General features: G+C 41.4%; 2 protein-coding genes across 2 annotated transcripts; one reads left to right on the top strand and one right to left on the bottom strand.

Annotated features, from left to right (window-relative positions):
* Positions 1-94: 94 nt before the first annotated feature.
* si:dkey-9i23.16 (uncharacterized protein LOC571915 homolog) lies at positions 95-6,737 on the bottom strand. Its single transcript, XM_048248677.1, has 6 exons — positions 6,609-6,737; positions 6,110-6,225; positions 3,347-3,454; positions 3,089-3,145; positions 643-813; positions 95-336 (listed from the first exon to the last, which is right to left on the bottom strand). The coding sequence occupies exons 2-6, from the start codon at positions 6,182-6,184 to the stop codon at positions 223-225; spliced, it is 525 nt and encodes a 174-aa protein (XP_048104634.1). The 5' UTR covers positions 6,185-6,225; positions 6,609-6,737; the 3' UTR covers positions 95-222.
* On the top strand, positions 6,738-15,553 carry tmem176 (transmembrane protein 176). Its single transcript, XM_048248663.1, has 7 exons — positions 6,738-6,879; positions 7,039-7,169; positions 7,462-7,572; positions 7,778-7,834; positions 7,926-8,066; positions 8,225-8,341; positions 15,085-15,553. The coding sequence occupies exons 2-7, from the start codon at positions 7,047-7,049 to the stop codon at positions 15,097-15,099; spliced, it is 564 nt and encodes a 187-aa protein (XP_048104620.1). The 5' UTR covers positions 6,738-6,879; positions 7,039-7,046; the 3' UTR covers positions 15,100-15,553.
* The last annotated feature ends 1,084 nt before the right edge of the window (positions 15,554-16,637 follow it).

Consider the following 16,637-nt stretch of genomic DNA (forward strand, 5'->3'; position numbering starts at 1 on the left):
AATTGTAGCACCAACCACCGTCACCTAGTTAGAGTTCATACGAGTTTGCCATTATGCTGAATTCTACAAAAAGAAAATGGCATATACTGCAAAGGCAGGTCCACACATTTACCTTTATTAAGAATACAATGACACTACAACATATTCAGTTGAAGTGTGAGTGAGTGTGTGTGTGTGTGTGAGGGACAGAGAGAGTGAGAGAGATTTTCAGGCAGTCCATTTTCAGTCTATTTTTAGACCTTTTACTGCAGAATATGACAGAAGTGAGTGAAGAATCATGGCTGCAATGTTGTATACCAAGAGTGAGCCAAGAATTCCATGGAATAATCGGTGCAGCTATAAAGGAAAAACAGATAAAGGGGAAGTTCAGATAGAGAAATAAATGAAAAAGATGACATTCTAACAGTTTTGCAGGGTAAACATGTCTACAATCAATTAACTATTGAGGCTTTAATGAGTTAATGCAAAATGTTGTTGCACATTGCAACATGTTTCTCATGTTAAAAAATTGTTGTAAATTCATGTAAAATCAACACCAACATACAACAGGCGAAATAGTATTAAACAGATCCCATCATCAACCAAAATGGCATTAACATTATTACTGTGATCTTTTAACAAGGAAAAATTGAAGTCACTCACTCTTTGAAGTTGTTCTTCACATATAGTTCTTTCTAGTGCCCACTTGCCATCATGTTCATCAACATTTAAACACAACTGAGGCAGTTCACTGCAAAGGACCACAATGTAGACACAGACAGCAACCAGGGCGCCCAGTAGACAAGCCATGTTACTGTAGGCACATCTTTTTAGCTACAGTAGAGAGCAGTACAGTGGTATTACAGCAGTATACAAATAGTTTCAATACGTTACTTCAATACATAGTAACTGAAAAAGTGAGGCATGAAATTTTCACCAGACATTAGTATTCACAGGTAATCCACACATATAAAAAATCCAAACATTAAAGGTGCTCTAAGTGATGTCACATGGTTTCTAAGCTAAAATATTTTTTATCACATATAGCAAACATCTCCTCACAGTCCGGTAGCAGCCTGTCCCCTGAATACACTGTAAAAAAACAAGGTCTCTGTAGACAGCCCAGGCTCCAAAAACGGCAACAAAAACAGCTTGGTGCAGCCTGGACCATGAAACATAAAAAACTTTTCCAGCCATTCACTGACGAGATGCGCGTTTAGGAGAGTTTCAATTACACGGGAGGGAGGGGTGAGCTAGCTCTCTGTTTTGTTTGAACGTCAACAGAAGTGACGTTACCCAACATGGCTTAGAGCACCTTTAAAGGGACACCAGGCAAGCCTGATGCATTTTCTCTACGAAACTCCCCCTTGCTTGGTCTGAAGCTCTTTTCCTTTTCTTTGCGTCTTCCGTCAAGGGTTTTCGCTGCTTTTTCGCTGGCTCTGCCATTATACACACGTTTGCAATAATCGTTTCGTTAGCCTGCCTCTGATCCTGCTTCGGTCGGCGGGTAGGATACACCGAACTTGCAAGTGGGATATTCTTCCTACAGGCAGTAGGCGAGAGAGCTTTCATTCGCCCCGTAATGAGTCATTTAACCATATACCGACTTACGAAGATGATTAATTAACACGCCTGGTGCCCCTTTAAAGTCCATAAATAAAGTTACCCCAGCTTATATTCATTTGCACAGAAAGGAATTACTCTCAGATTCCAGTTCGTTCCTTGCCTTGGTGTACTGCTTTTTCTTAGCCTGTTCAATACTTTTTCCCATTCCACTTTATTACATAACTCTACTTATGGACTTTAATGTGTGGATTACCAATTGAGTTACTGTAATACTAATGGTTGATGAAAATTTCACGTGAATAGCCTAAATGGAAGATGAATATAGTTTGCACATTCAATACTTCAATACTATGTCTTGTCTGTAACAAGAACAACATAATAATGACTTATAATATATGTGTACTGCAACAATGAATCAATGAATCGATTAGTTGTCAACTATTACATTAATCGACAACTGTTTTGGTAGTTAATCAATTTGTCTTAACTATTTTTTACGTTTAAAAGGAGGCAAGAAGACAATTTTGTAGTATTTTCCTTAAAAAATAGATGTTTTGTGTGTTTTGTGTTTACTGTCATAGAATGTGATGTTTTGCTCACATTCTATGACAGTAAATGTTGTGTGAACAAAAGAATGCATTTGAGGCTATACTTTTTTTCACCATTTTTTAACAGTTAAGTAATGGTTAGACTAACACTTACATACACATTTGATAAATATTTAGGTACTTGAGTTTTTTGTTTTCATATTCAGTTGAAAAGAAAAGTACAGTGCAAGGCCTAATCCGCTATTTAAGGTTATGTTTTAATGTTGTGATGTGACTTTAAAATACAATGGAAAGTCAACAGTTTTTGCATCTAGCCAAACTGAGCCGCCCAATTATGTCAGTTTACAACACAATATCTATAAACTATGCGCCTCTGACTATCCGTTTCTGATCGCCAAAATCCCTTTATCTGAGATTGACTTTTTAGGCTTTGGACTTTATGATAACTGCTATAGTGGGAACGGCTGAAGTGCCCTTGAGCAAGGCACCTAACCCCTCACTGCTCCCCGAGCACAGCTGTAGCAAGGTAGCTCACTGCTCCGGGTTAGTGTGTGCTTCACCTCACTGTTTGCTCTGTGTGTTCACTAATTCACGGATGGGATAAATGCAGTGACCAAATTCCTTGTATACCCAAGTATACTTGGCCTAGAAACCTGATTTACATTCACATTTTACATTTACATATAGATGATAACTTTGTGTTGGGACACCAGAATATGCATGACAACCATTCAGACTTAACATTCCTACCCTTTTCTACTCCCACTATACGCCATTAGTCTTTTACTGTACACTACTCACATGTATAGCTATTTGGCTATTTGGCTGATAAGGCTTATAGCATTAATCTATATGATTTTTACCTATGCAATCAAATGTATGAAATATCAGTTCATCATAATAAACCATGAAATTTCAACAATGGTGCCACTGTGCACTGCTAATGAAATAATATAGGGGAGCCACTAGTAAAACTTTGTATCATATAAACTTACCAATCGTCTGTCAGGATATTTAGAGCAAGCAAAAGCAAATGATCCTCCTGTTACAAACTTAAGACAGTAAATATATTAGATGCAAAAGAAATCAATCAGAACACAGCAGCAGGGTTGCAAGAATTCACGTTATATCAGATAAAAGGATCAAGATCAAGCCTAAAAGCATAACAGTTATAATAATACAATAATTATTCCCTTGTGCCTTCGATGCGGTATATATTTTCCCTCCAGTTAGTTAAAAAAATGATGACATACCAATATTCCAATTATCAAAGGGACCACATAGAGGAAAGGCTTGAATATCATGAAGTAAATTGGTGCTGCCAGAAGAACCTGAAGTAGCCCAAGAACGACTGACACCACCTGGAGAAATAATGATAAAGGATCACACATTGGTTACTTTCTGCATTTATCATTGAATGTGTGTGTGTGTGTGTGTGTGTGTGGGGTCATATTGACAGTACTCGTGACCTTGAGAAACAGAGATCTATGTGAAAAATAGATGTTGTGCCAGACGTCCGACGTTTGATAACGTTTGATAACAAAACCACCTGCAATGTGGACTGGACAAACCCCGAAATTTGTTTAAGATATTCGCCAGTGACCATGTGTTTTACATTGCCAAAATATAGCCCATTGGGTTACAATCGAAAACATAGCCTGAAAAACACCTACCCCAATAATTTTTGCCAAAATACCTAGGCGATCATTTACACGTCATGCAGGGTGTCCAAAACAATATCATTGTATCCTTAAAATAATGTGTTGAATTTATAGTTGGAGTTCAGAGAGGTGTCACGTCATTAGTCAAATTAATCTCTAATCTCAACTTCATGCGTGACGATCGTTAATCAAATAGGCCTAACCAAACTGACAGTTCAAGTTCATGAAAGTATTAGAATAATAGGTCATGTAGGCCACTGCTTGCTGGTACTCCCGCTTTATTAGTAGCCTATATTATCATGTTTCCAATATACAGTAAGATACACCATTTGGCTGGTATATCTAATAAATTAATGTGCAACGACTGCCCTTTTTGCAAGTTCCAAATACATGGCATATATGGCTGGATTATCGCTTGGTGAAAAACGGAATATGGCTCAGCACCCAAACTTAAATCAGGTAGGCCTAGTTGTGTAATTTCTCCCTCAAACTATTTGATCTAGTCCACTCTCTTCCATTCATACAGTAGCTTAAATTCTGACTGGAAAATAGATGCAGGCGGACAGCAGTGCGCTCGAACGTATCTTCACTTATTCTAAAAGATTCTACAAAATTAATATGCCTACATAGACAATGTCTGTTGGCTATTATTTTCAACCATATAATATAAATATAATGTGGTGAGCTGATGGGGCAATGAGGGGAGATAATGGGGAACGGTACCTAATGCCCAATTGTCCTAACTGGACTCACCTGTGCAGGACACAATATAGGCATGCAGGTGAGCAACGTGCGGGGAGAGGAACTGGGACTGATTGAGGGAGAGAGCATTGGTCATACGGGGTGTGAATTATGCTGGTCGCGGTCATTAGGATTGCTGCCAGTGAAGAAACTGTAGTGGGGGGAAATTTAGCATAGGCCCTATATAAAATCTAGACTGACGCTGCAACTGGCGGGCGTATTTTGGAATACTGAGCTTTTGGGATCAGGAACTCACTGGAACTTTACAGCCGCTGGCCACTGCCTGGACATCTGACAGCTCGACCCCCTGTCCATCGCGCCCCAGGGAAGTCTCCTTTTTAATGTTTTTATGAATGACGGCCGGGTTACTCTAGTGCAGGGGTGGGCAAACTTTTTGGCTCAAGGGTTTTGAAAATTGGCCTCTCACAATTTATAAATAGTCAGTAGTGGGAACTACTGTTGCCTTCATGATTTCCTTTTAAAAGTTTCTTATAAGAAGGAGATATCAATTATCAACAATGGCAAGCCAGCTGGAACCTGCCGCTCTCTCTCCCTCTCGTGGGCCTCTCCATCAGGCAAATGTTATTTAAATAAACTCCTGGTGTATTTACAAACTTTTCAATGCCTCGTTTTATGAGTAAACATAGTTGTACTACTGTAGAAGTTTCGTACCATTCAGGGCATTATTAGTGGGGTAATTTACGAGACAAAAGTTGGTACCATTACGACTGCAGAAACTCATTCATTTCTGACAGCGCTACTCGACCAGGGTTCGACCAAGGGAAAATAGGTTCTGGGAGGGTGTTTGGCTCGAGGTCATGGTGCAAAGGACCCTAGGGTGAAATTACTCCGAACCATCACTTTAAAGAGGTTGAGTAGAAATGAAATGAAATGAAATGAAAATGTTACATTCTGTTATTTGGGGGTGACAATAATTGTGCCATACAGGTGTCCCAACAGATGAGATCTAAATAAGAACTGAATGCAAAACCCTCTAAATCCGTCTGAGCACTTTTCTTTTAAATTAAAATTTTTTTTAATCAGGCTCCTATACATTTTTACATAAAAATCAATATTTCAGACCAGGAAGAAAGTGGCATTTAGTGAGTTTTGAAGCAAAATTATTTGATTAGCATAGGCCTACTATGTGTGAAGAGCTTTCACTCACCATTGTTATCTTATTTTTGACAGAGGTGGCATTTTTGGTTTTTGGGTTTTGCATCTGAACTCTTCAACTGATTTATTTCTTGTGAAAATATATGTTTGAAAGAGAAAGGTTCCTGGGTCAAAGTTTCACCAAATACAGTAGGCTAACCCCACATAAATGCATGAAATACTTTAAAACAACTTAGTTGACTATCTTGATACACCATTGATATGCCAAGCAAACATTGAAGTGATAATTGCAATGGCATAACAAGATTACTTCAAAGAGGATTTTCCTTTGTCTCATCCCAATGGAAGCCTAAAAGATAGAGAGGCAGCATGCGATTTTTACAATATAGGTCATATTTTCAAGCATTGGCCTTACAGGTGTGGGTTGAGCATACACCTTTTTTATTATTATTTAAACCTACATAATATTGAAGACATGTCCAGTGTATTTGCACTTACTGCAGCAGCCTCTGGGTCATACTGGCGAAAGATGCGGTACAACTGGGAACTCCCCTCTTGCGTTGATGGCATCATAGTGGGAGATTAACCTCATAGGCAACACAATCTGTAATTGTCTGTGCCAAATAAGAGAAGACAAAAAAGGAGTGAGAGTTGATCAGAACCATATGCTGTCCCTAGTGTAGACATTGCGAAACAGGATGCAAATGGAATGTGGCACAGATGGAGAAGAGAAACTCCTCCTAGACCGAAAACGCAGACTCAATGTTGGTTTTCACGAAACTAGCCTTGATAAATAGCCTAGATTAAAAATCTTTATGTTGGTTACCAAGTTAAGTGCCATTTAAAATGTTAAATCTCTTGGAAAGAAATAGCAAAGCTGTCTGTTTTTAAGGTAGTTCTGCCGAATGCAATTTTAAGTGAGTGCATCCCTGAAAGCGCATCCCAACTCGCACGACCGCTTAACTAGGCGATGCTAACAAATAATTCGAGTTCTTACCGTGACTGCCACAGTTGACGACTGTAGGCTAGGCCTATATCGAATTCTGGTTTTCTTCCCAAGCGTAAGCGGTGCTATACGGTGAATGCGCAACTGGGGCGTTTGAGACCCCTCGTCAACAAGGGCGGGGTGAAAGTGGTCGACACAAAAAAGAACAGATTTCGGTAAACCATTTGAATATTACGCAACTTATTTCTGTGCCTTGTACCCACGAATAAAATTAGCTTACAACTGTGACCGCGTTAAAAGTCGAACTTTCATCAAACCCCAGGTAAGCTGCCTTTTCACAGCTGAGGCGCATTAGTCAACAATATTTTATATTTAAAGTTGATGTCCTATTCAGCCTTTTCTAATCACGTAGCCTAGCCTATAGGCGTACACATGTGTATAATTTACGACATTACTTAACCATTTTAAATGTCCTATTTAGACTTGAAAATGGCAGTATCAATATCCAGAGATTTGTCTGTCACTGTGGGTGAGGACGTTATTGCTGATAAACTAGCAGATAAACAAGCTCTGTTGCAAAATCTCGAGAAAAGTCAATCCAAAGCTTTAGGGGTAAGTCATGTCACGATATTACAACCTTGTTTGTTCAACTCAGTTTGATACGTTTTGTTTTTGTTTTCAATTGGTACACGTGATAAAGATTAAAATCATGTACGTTTACAGTCATTATGCATGCATGCATGGTGTATATGTACATGTGATTTCCTGCAGATGGTCACCCATGGTTCAAAAGTTCAACATGAATATTAAACATGTTATACTTCATATATTACAATTTGGGCCTATGACATGTGTGTATGGCACCACAATAAGCTCAGATAACTCACCTGTTCTTTCTTGTCAGGTCTCCCAGTTGATGCTGGGACTACTCGTCATGATGAACTCCATCCCACTCCTGTTTACTGATTACACTGAGATTTTAACTTTTGGAGTGCCTTTGTGGAGTGGCCTTGTGGTAATATTCTTATTATCTAAATATCCTGGTAACTAAAATATTATTGTTATTATGTTAAGTGTAAAAAACTGTCCACAAGTATCCAGTTAAGTGTTTTTAAGTTAGTCAATGATAACATAGCTATGGTTTAACCATAATCAGGCTGGCCCGGTGTAGGCCTTCAGTACAAAATGTATGTGCTTCACACTTCTCACATGTTCAATAGTTTGTCATTGCAGGGTGTCTTGCCATAACGCTAGAAAAATACATCAACAGGAAATATGTGAGTTCAACTCCTCTTGCACATCAGATTATTTCTATTTTTTCAACCCCACAGGCAACTTTCTTAAATTGTATCTCTCTCTCCTCTCCAGCTCTTCTCCTGTGTTGCCATGTCAGCAGCAGCCGTGCTAACATCTGCCACTGCCCTAATCATCTACTTCACTGACATCACCAAGCACCCAGCAGAATATTGTGCTTCTCGTGAAGAGTGTTCACACAAACATTATGCTATGGTGAGTGAGTTGTTGTGCCAGAATTATGGTTTGTGCATTGTTGTTACTAAAGTACTGAAATAATGCTACTGAGGGTCTCTATAGTCTTATGAACTCTGTCTCTCTTTCTCCTTTCCTCTGTGTATATATGTTTCTGTCTCTCACACGCAAATTCTCAGTTGTTAAGTACCGGTGTAAAGACATCCCTGGCATTTTACACCATGATCCAAACCATCATCTCTATCATCCTGACAGTTACTTTATACAAAGCAAGGAAGCACCTTGACATTTATGAGGTAAGGGTCCTTCGATGCCAAGTGTTTCTGCTTGATTCCGAGAAAATACTTTATACAACTATATAGGCAACAAGGGGTAATTTGAACTGATGCAATTTGAACTAACACATTTTGCTAATCACAAAGGCTGCAATTAATCGTGCAGTTTGCAACTCTGTCCCAATGGTTAATCCTGTCACATTACTGTAATGTCATTCTCCTTGTGTGACAGACAGTGAAGCTCCTAACAAGAGTGTTATGCTTCTCATGCACTACGCATGCTTACCAATCAGAAGTGGCAAAATTTGGAATATCGAACTGAAGTTTGACTTTCAAAAATGATATTGCAAACCAAATCACAATATATGTCAGAAAAATCACAGTTAGATATTTTCCCCAAATTGTACAGAATTCCAAATTCTCTCCAGAAAATACAAATGAAAAGAAAATGGGAATACTTTATATATTAAAATTACTTTATATATTGAAATATAAAATTATAATTTATCAATACAGCATTAGTGAGCAAGTTTTCTTTTGTTGTCTTTACCAAAGCAAGCTGATCCTTTTTGATGCTAAAAAATTCTAACTGAGGTTGAAACACAATCTCAGAAATTACACAGAAATCACACGCCTATAGTTATACTTGCCTTGCACAAGAAGTATATATTGACAAGTAGCTGTAACATTATAGTGTGCTAACACCCCAACAGTATTCTAACGTTAGCGTAGGGATACTGCTTCCTATATGCTTGCACATAACTTAATAATTAGTTTTTGTTGGTGTGGTGGTCAATGTTGATATTGTGCTGGGCCGCCACAAATAAGTCAATGTATGGGAAACACTGCAATCAACAATATATTAATGGATAGCATCTAAACAGAATGGGAAGAAGAATCAGGGACTGATACATTAGATGTTGCTCTGAGCTGGGTGAATGTAACCGGTGGTTACGAATGTAACCGTGGTTCTATGAAAAGTGGAAGACCGCCAGAGGCGGAAACAGAGTGGAAATGTCATGCGCTCGCGCATTGGCTACGAGAACTTATTGATTGGTTGTCATCTCGTGACCTCATGACGCCCTAATATATATATATATATATATATATATATATATATATATATATATATATATATATATATATATTGATACTTCATGATCTTTCTCAATGGTCATTCTCGCAAGAACTCTGACCAAGAACTCTGGCGGTCTTCCACTATTCATAGAACCACGGTTACATTCGTAACCAGCGTTCTATTTCATACTTCCAGACTGCCAGAGGCGGAAACAGAGTGGAAGACTTATACCACCAAGTCACGAGGAATAAAACACCTCAGTCAGTCCAGCTTAATTCAACACCTTTATTTAGTAACACACAGGTTTATGCAAACCACACCTAGACATCACTGGGTAACACGGCTGCAGAGACTGGTGGAAGTGACACCACATTCACCTGTAAAACCTGTAAAACACCACTAACCTGTAAAACCTAGAAAACATACATGGCGATGACCAAGTAGCCGCAGAACATATATCGGCAAGAGTTATCTCCCTCAATGCAGCCCAAGAGGTTGCAATAGCACGCGTTGAGTGACTCCTCACAGAAGCAGGCGCTGGTCTATCAGCAGAACGATAAGCAGTGCTGGTGGCCTCTGAAACCCAATGTGCCAGTCTCTGTTTTGACAGGGCAGTTCCTTTCTGGCAGGCCCCAAAATGGACGAACTGTTGGTCTGTCACACTCCACAGTCACAGAGACATACTGCTGTAAAGCACGCACTGGACACAGTGCTAAACGTGAATCGTCAACAGAATTAAATGCAGCCAAGGTCAGCGGCTGATTAGCAAATTGTGGGGACAGCACCTTGGGTAAAAAAGCAGGGTTAGGCCACAGAGTAACCTGGCTGTGATTAGGACCCCATCGCATACACTGAGCACTCACAGAGAGGGCATGAAGTTCACTAACTCTCTTGGCAGATGTGATTGCCAACAAGAATGCTGTTTTGATGGAGAGCCATTAAATATCTGCATGCTCCAATGGTTCAAACGGTGGCGAACACAGGCCATCAAGAACGGTGTCTAAATCCCAAGAAGCAAAATCAACACGTGTGCGTGGGTGCAACCGCTGTGCACCTTTAAGGAAAGCCACTACTAACTTGTGAGTGCCTAAGGAAACGCCTTCTATAGGTGCCCTATAGGCCGCCAACGCAGCAACATATACTTTCAAAGTAGCTGGAGAGCGTCCTTCATCTTTTGTAGAAACTCAAGTATTGCCGTGACAGGACATTCAGAAGGGTTTAGCGTATGAGTAGCACACCAAGCAACAAAAAGCTTCCACCTGTTTGCATACAGTGCTCTAGTGGACTGAGCACGGGCATTCAGAACAGTGTGTTTGACCCCTTCCGAACAGTCCACTAGACTTTGGTTCCCCCTAGTGGCCAGACCCAAAGTTTCAGACTCTCCGGGCAGGGGTGCCACAGCGAACCTCCCATTTGGGACAGCAAGTCCTTCCTCAGGGGCAGCGGACTGGGTGGACCCATTGTAAGTGTCAGCAGCAAATGAAACCACGGCATGCTTGGCCACCTGGGGGCTATCAAAAAGTACCCTGTGATCCATTTCCCTTGACGACGACACTGCCCATATCAATGAAAGCACTGCCCATATCAATGCTCCATTGGTGGAAATGGCCCCTACAAATAAATCCTCGCCTCGGCCAACTGACAGTGAGCCAAACTGGAAGCCATGGCTGACTGCCCTGCTGAGGGCCAGACTCCGTCTCCATCTGTTCATCAAAAGTACACACAGATAACCACCCACTTCAAAGACAATGTGTTGGCTTCCCCTCACCCAGGCAAAGCCAGCGCCACAGAGCTAAATCCTCTGCTCAACAACCTGAACCTTCTTTGCTTTCGCTCACTACCTTGCACAACACCAGTAAGGCAACAGGTCCAGACAACATCCCAGACAGACTGAGATCGTCCCAATGTTTCAAAGCTTCATGTCCCCAGGCACTGTTCAATCATCGCCGCCTCACATATCAAAGCCATTCTCCCCACCCCTGGGTTTGCATACCGAAGAGGCCCTCCACCCAGCCCTCACCCACCTGGAAAAAGACTCATATGTGAGATATAGACTTCAGTTCTGCATTCTTCTCTGCATAGTCTGTCTGCCTCTTCACCCTCAAGCAGCATCACACTGAGCACATGTTTGGTACTGTCTGTCCACTAGCCACTTGTTGACCACTGTCTTTGGTGGATGCCTCATCAGTGAAGACCTCTCCTGGACCACCAACTGTTTACTTCCTCTCTCCAGCTGCGTGCTATTAGCACATTAGCACACATGCACTGAATACAACAGGAAGCCCTGGCGCGATAACCCCCTCCATGCCACAGAACTCTCCCTCCTCTCCCCCCTCCACCCTCAGCTACATAACATCCTGGAACTGTGGCCACACCTGAAAACACAACACTTCTGCTGCTCTTACATAACTTGCATGCCACTTTCTTTATTACATTTTATTGGCTTAAATTTTGCTGCTCTTATTTTCATTACTATATGTGTTAAATATATAGATATATAGGCACTTTCAATGCTTTATTTCTCTGCATTGTTGCACTGTTGCACATTAAATGCATAACCCCCATGCCATGTGGCCATATAGACTTAAATACTCTTTACTTTTTCTGCATTGTTGCACTGTTGACTTACTCATTTGCACCACCATGACCACTATCACCATTGCACTACCACCATGACACTCATTCACACAGAGCACCTTAGAGCACCTTACCATACCTTACTATGCACAGAGAATCACAGGCTCAGTCCCTGCCTCAGTCATTGCAAGCGCCTCTGATTTATTAATCACCACTATGTGGATACTGTTTTTAGAATTGATTTAGATTAAGTGTTAGTTAGTATAATTTGTATTTTTGTAATTTGTATTTTAGTATATTGTTATATATTGTAGTAAGTGTTAGTATAATTTGTATTTTAGTATATTTAGCATATTCTTTATCTTCTACTGTCCTTACTGCTTAGTTGTGTTATATACTTTAATTACTTTAAACTTTATTATATACTTTAATTACTCTTTCTGCTGTTAAAGAATGTGTTTGTGTTGTATGTATGCTGCTGAGACCTTGAATTTCCCCTGGGGATCAATAAAGTATCTATCTATCTATCTAAATCCACTACTGCTGTGCCGTAAGTGTTCCAAATTCTCTGCACAACCTCTTTGTGTAACTGCCAGTCCGCTGGCCTCGCCCCCCATACCCGAGACAGGGTATCCGCCGCAACATTGAGGTGACCGAGAATGTGCGTTGTTCGTAGGGAGAGGAAGCTTATCTCTGCCCAAGTCAGGAGTACCTGTGTCAGATGAAGAGATGGAAGGGACCTCGTACCGCCCTGATGATTTATGTGAAACACCACCGAGGTGTTGTTCGTCCAGACCAACACATGTTTTCCCATCAGAACACTCTCGAAATGCTTGAGCGTCAGGAAGACTGCTTGCAACTCTAGGATGTTGATATGTCACCTATGGTTCACCTACGCCCATCATGTGCTGAGATACAGGGACATGACGGGGCGGGCGTACGACCGCCTGTGAATCCTTAAAGACTGTGTCGATCAACGTGATGTGAGCGAGATTCAGCAATGCGCACTCTTCTCTCCAATGCCTCCTGTGCGGCTGGCCCGAACAGGTGGCCCGGTATCAGTGGCATTTGGCGCAGGTTGTTACGGCAAACCTCCGGCAGAGGCGACTGTGCTAGCCACACCTGCCGTCTTGCATGAACAAGAAGGCCCAGGGCTCTACCGCAATCACTAGCTACAGCGCCGAGTGCTTGTAGCGAAGCATCAATCAAGCCAGATACAGAATCATCATGACTAGTAGAGTCTAAGGTGGAATGTAAAGCAAGAGAGGACCCATAGAGTTGCCGACATGACCCAGTCTGGCCACAGTGTTGTAAATTTTGACCAGGGCATCATCAGAGTACGCCTTCACTCCTTATTGGGGCAACGCACATCCTGGCGCAAGGCTTCATCGGGTGAAACGATGAGAGACGCCACACAGGGCTCTGAAGGTGGCATCGAGCCAAGACCAACAGCGTCCGGTGCAGTCATGTCCAGTAGCATACGACCAACACGATCTGGCCGAAATGACAGAGCTGACTGGAAAGCTGCTGATACAACATTGGTGAAATCCTTGCTGTGTGGTAGATGCACATTTTTTGTCCCGGGCACAGAGCGGCACAGTAGGTTGGGGGCCCGTCGACGCCACTGGCAAATCCAGCTTCAACTTTGCAAGTGCTCTTTTAATATTGTCACGCAGTGACAGAGTTACGAATGACACCTCACTCCCTGTTCCAGTCTCACTGCCACTAACTGAAGGCAATGGGGAAGGCTGAGAAAGTGGTACATTGACAGGAGGCTGGCCAAGAGCTTCACTAAAGAGGGAATCTGTGGCTGCCACCAACACAACATCACTCTCTTCTGTATCTGCCATCAGAGAATGTGAATGAGTGTGAGCATTTAGCTGTGCTGCACAGTCCACTCCATCAGCATGGCCATCATTAACTGCTGAAATGGCGCTTGTAAAGCGCTTGTAATCTTTGCACTGTTGTGGTGAGCTCATCCATACGCTTAGCCAGCGTGGTGGATGAAGATTTGCGCTTTGATTTAGGTTGCTCTTCGCTGTCACAATGTTTACGTTTAGTGCCATGCACATAACCGGTAGCAGACAAAACCTCTGGTGCATTCGGACACACGCTGGTCAGGCGTTGTTGACGAAGTTCAAGTGGCATAATGCTACACTCCGGGCAGGGATTAGATAGCGACTCTCTCAGGTGTTCCTTTCCCAGACACAATGGACAGCGGTCATGTCCGTCTAGCATGTCCATCCCAACCAGGCATTGTGAGCAGAAAGCAGGATGCTCCATAACACACAAGCTCCAGAAGCGTGGAGAAACAACACAAAGCCGTCACAGCTAAGCTAGGTGGTTACGCAACGCTAAGTGAGACGATTCAATAGCTTGCTGGTAACAGTAAGCAAACGCAATTCGAGAGGCGGGAATGCTAGCGTCGCCGAACGAGGGAACCCTGGAAGCCAAAGGTACTCGTTTGGAGTAGAGATTGATAAAACTAGGCGGGGGGACCCTGGAAACCAATAGGTACTCGCCAGCGATGGGAATGTTTACAAGATGTAGCCTTGTAGCTAACTTACCTGGTGTGGAAATCCTAATTCCAACAATGCTTTCTCAGGCTATCGTAGGCACCAAACGAGGGAACCCTAGAAACCAATATGTACTCGTTGGGCTGACGGTAAATCCAAACGCAGACAGCTAGGTGGGGAAGCACATTGCTAAGCCCAATAATTAAGCTGCACCAGTCTCTGGAGAAAAGTTCTCTGCCAGACGAGAATGAAAAAGAGAAAGATCATGACGATCATGACATGATGATCAATAGATATATATTAGGGCGTCATGAGGTCACAAGATGACAACCAATCAATAAGTTCTCGTAGCCAATGCGCGAGCGCATGATATTTCCACTCTGTTTCCGCCTCTGGCGGTCTGGAAGTATGTTTAAATTTGATTCAGTGAATCAATACATTACCATACAGTATATTGATTAAGTTTCAGGACAGCCAATAGTAGACAGCATGATTTCTTACCGGCTGATGTAGCACTGTATTTTGAGACAGAAGAATACATACAGCTCTTTGAAACAGCAGGGATTCTACTGTATTTGTCTTTCTTATTTCAGAGAATCAGCAGCTAAGGTGTCACAGAACGACTAAAGTGGTCACATCAAGACATCTAGTGGTCCTCATTATGTTCTATATGTGTATACATTTTACAACATTTTGTATAACTCTAAAGTTACTTTTTTTACTGTTATGTTACTGTTTACTGGTATCTTTGCTTTCATTGGAAACTCATATTTCTTGCTGTTGTTTGTAGCTGTTGCCTAATAAGCAGCCTTTTGTATATCACGTGGCAGACTTAATGCGACAGGATGATTACCCTTTGGAGCTACCAATAATGTTCATCTTCCATCCCCTAGAGGGGCGTAGAGGGAATTGTAATTGGATACGTCTGCTCACATCACTTAAAAGGCACTGGTCTAAAGTGCTTTAAAGGGACACCAGGCAACGTTTTCGTGTTAATTAATCATCTTCGTAAGTCGGTATATGGTTAAATGACTCATTACAGGGCGAATGAAAACTCTCTTACCCGCCCCTACTGCCTGTAGGAAGAATATCCCGCTTGCAAGTATCCGACCCGCCGACCTTCAGTCTCACAAAGTCTTAGACATCGCGAGAAGCAGGATCAGTTTACATCCTGCATCCCCAGCACAGAGGCAGGCTAACGAAGCGCTAGCGATTGTTGCAAATGTGTGTATAATGGCAGAGCTGGCGAAGAAGCAGCGAAAACCCTTGACGGAAGATGCAAAGAAAAGGAAAAGAGCTTCAGACAGAGCGAGGGCTCGCACACGTATCGACACGTACAGACGCTAAGGGGAGCTTCGTAGAGAAAAATCATCAGGCTTGCCTGGTGTTCCTTTAAATTTGAAAACCATATCTCAGTCCTTCTAGGTTATTTATCAGACACAAAGAAACATTTAAACAAAGAAACATCATTGAAACAGACAGAAGTTTAACTGTATTTTTAGTGAAGTTTTCATGCTACCAATAATAGTGTGGTAGTCAGTGATTATGACAATTTGTAATGGAAATCAATAAAATAATAATCATTCCAAAAGTTGCTGTGTGTCGTTATGCACTAGAACCAAGGTAAAGTAAGGTGGTTTTTGTAAACTCTGGCTGCCCGCTCTATTTAAATTTATATTTGATTGATAATTGATGATATTGATCATTTATATTTTAAATTTGAATTTATTTGAATTGAATTCCAAAACCTAGCCATACAGTAGATTGTGTGGCCAATAAAATGTCCATCATTGTTATTAATGCTGAAAGCAGAGAACATTGTTGTTCTATTTTTTAGAAATGTTATGGCTCTAGTGAAGTAACAAATCATCGACAGAGTTTATTGGGTTGACTATGTTTATGTTTAGGTCAGAATGGACAGAGATTAAAATGGAGTGAAAGCAGTCAGAGGGGTGCTAGGCATTTGTTAAATGTCTTTCACCACAACCGCTACTTAGATCGGTCTAGGGTTTGTTTTAACTTTTTTAATGTTTCAGTGTGGTGAATGTATTTTGAAAAGTAGTATGGTTCACTGCATAATTAAGTAAGATATCAGAGTTACAGTAAAGCATCACTATTTAGCCTACCTAAACATTCCTTTATTTTC

The sequence above is a fragment of the Alosa alosa genome, chromosome 1 (genome assembly GCF_017589495.1).
Source record: "Alosa alosa isolate M-15738 ecotype Scorff River chromosome 1, AALO_Geno_1.1, whole genome shotgun sequence".
Taxonomy (NCBI): Eukaryota; Metazoa; Chordata; class Actinopteri; order Clupeiformes; family Clupeidae; genus Alosa; species Alosa alosa.

Excerpts from the sequence above, each read along its gene's own strand:
- si:dkey-9i23.16 (XM_048248677.1), bottom strand. The coding sequence starts at position 6,184 with ATGATGCCATCAACGCAAGAGGGGAGTTCCCAGTTGTACCGCATCTTT. Across the intron at positions 3,455-6,109 it reads ATGACCCAGAGGCTGCTGCA|GTGGTGTCAGTCGTTCTTGG; the intron begins GTAAGTGCAAAT and ends TTATTTCTCCAG. Across the intron at positions 337-642 it reads GTGAAGAACAACTTCAAAGA|CTGCACCGATTATTCCATGG; the intron begins GTGAGTGACTTC and ends TTTCCTTTATAG.
- tmem176 (XM_048248663.1), top strand. The coding sequence starts at position 7,047 with ATGGCAGTATCAATATCCAGAGATTTGTCTGTCACTGTGGGTGAGGAC. Across the intron at positions 7,170-7,461 it reads GTCAATCCAAAGCTTTAGGG|GTCTCCCAGTTGATGCTGGG; the intron begins GTAAGTCATGTC and ends CTTTCTTGTCAG. Across the intron at positions 7,835-7,925 it reads AATACATCAACAGGAAATAT|CTCTTCTCCTGTGTTGCCAT; the intron begins GTGAGTTCAACT and ends TCTCCTCTCCAG.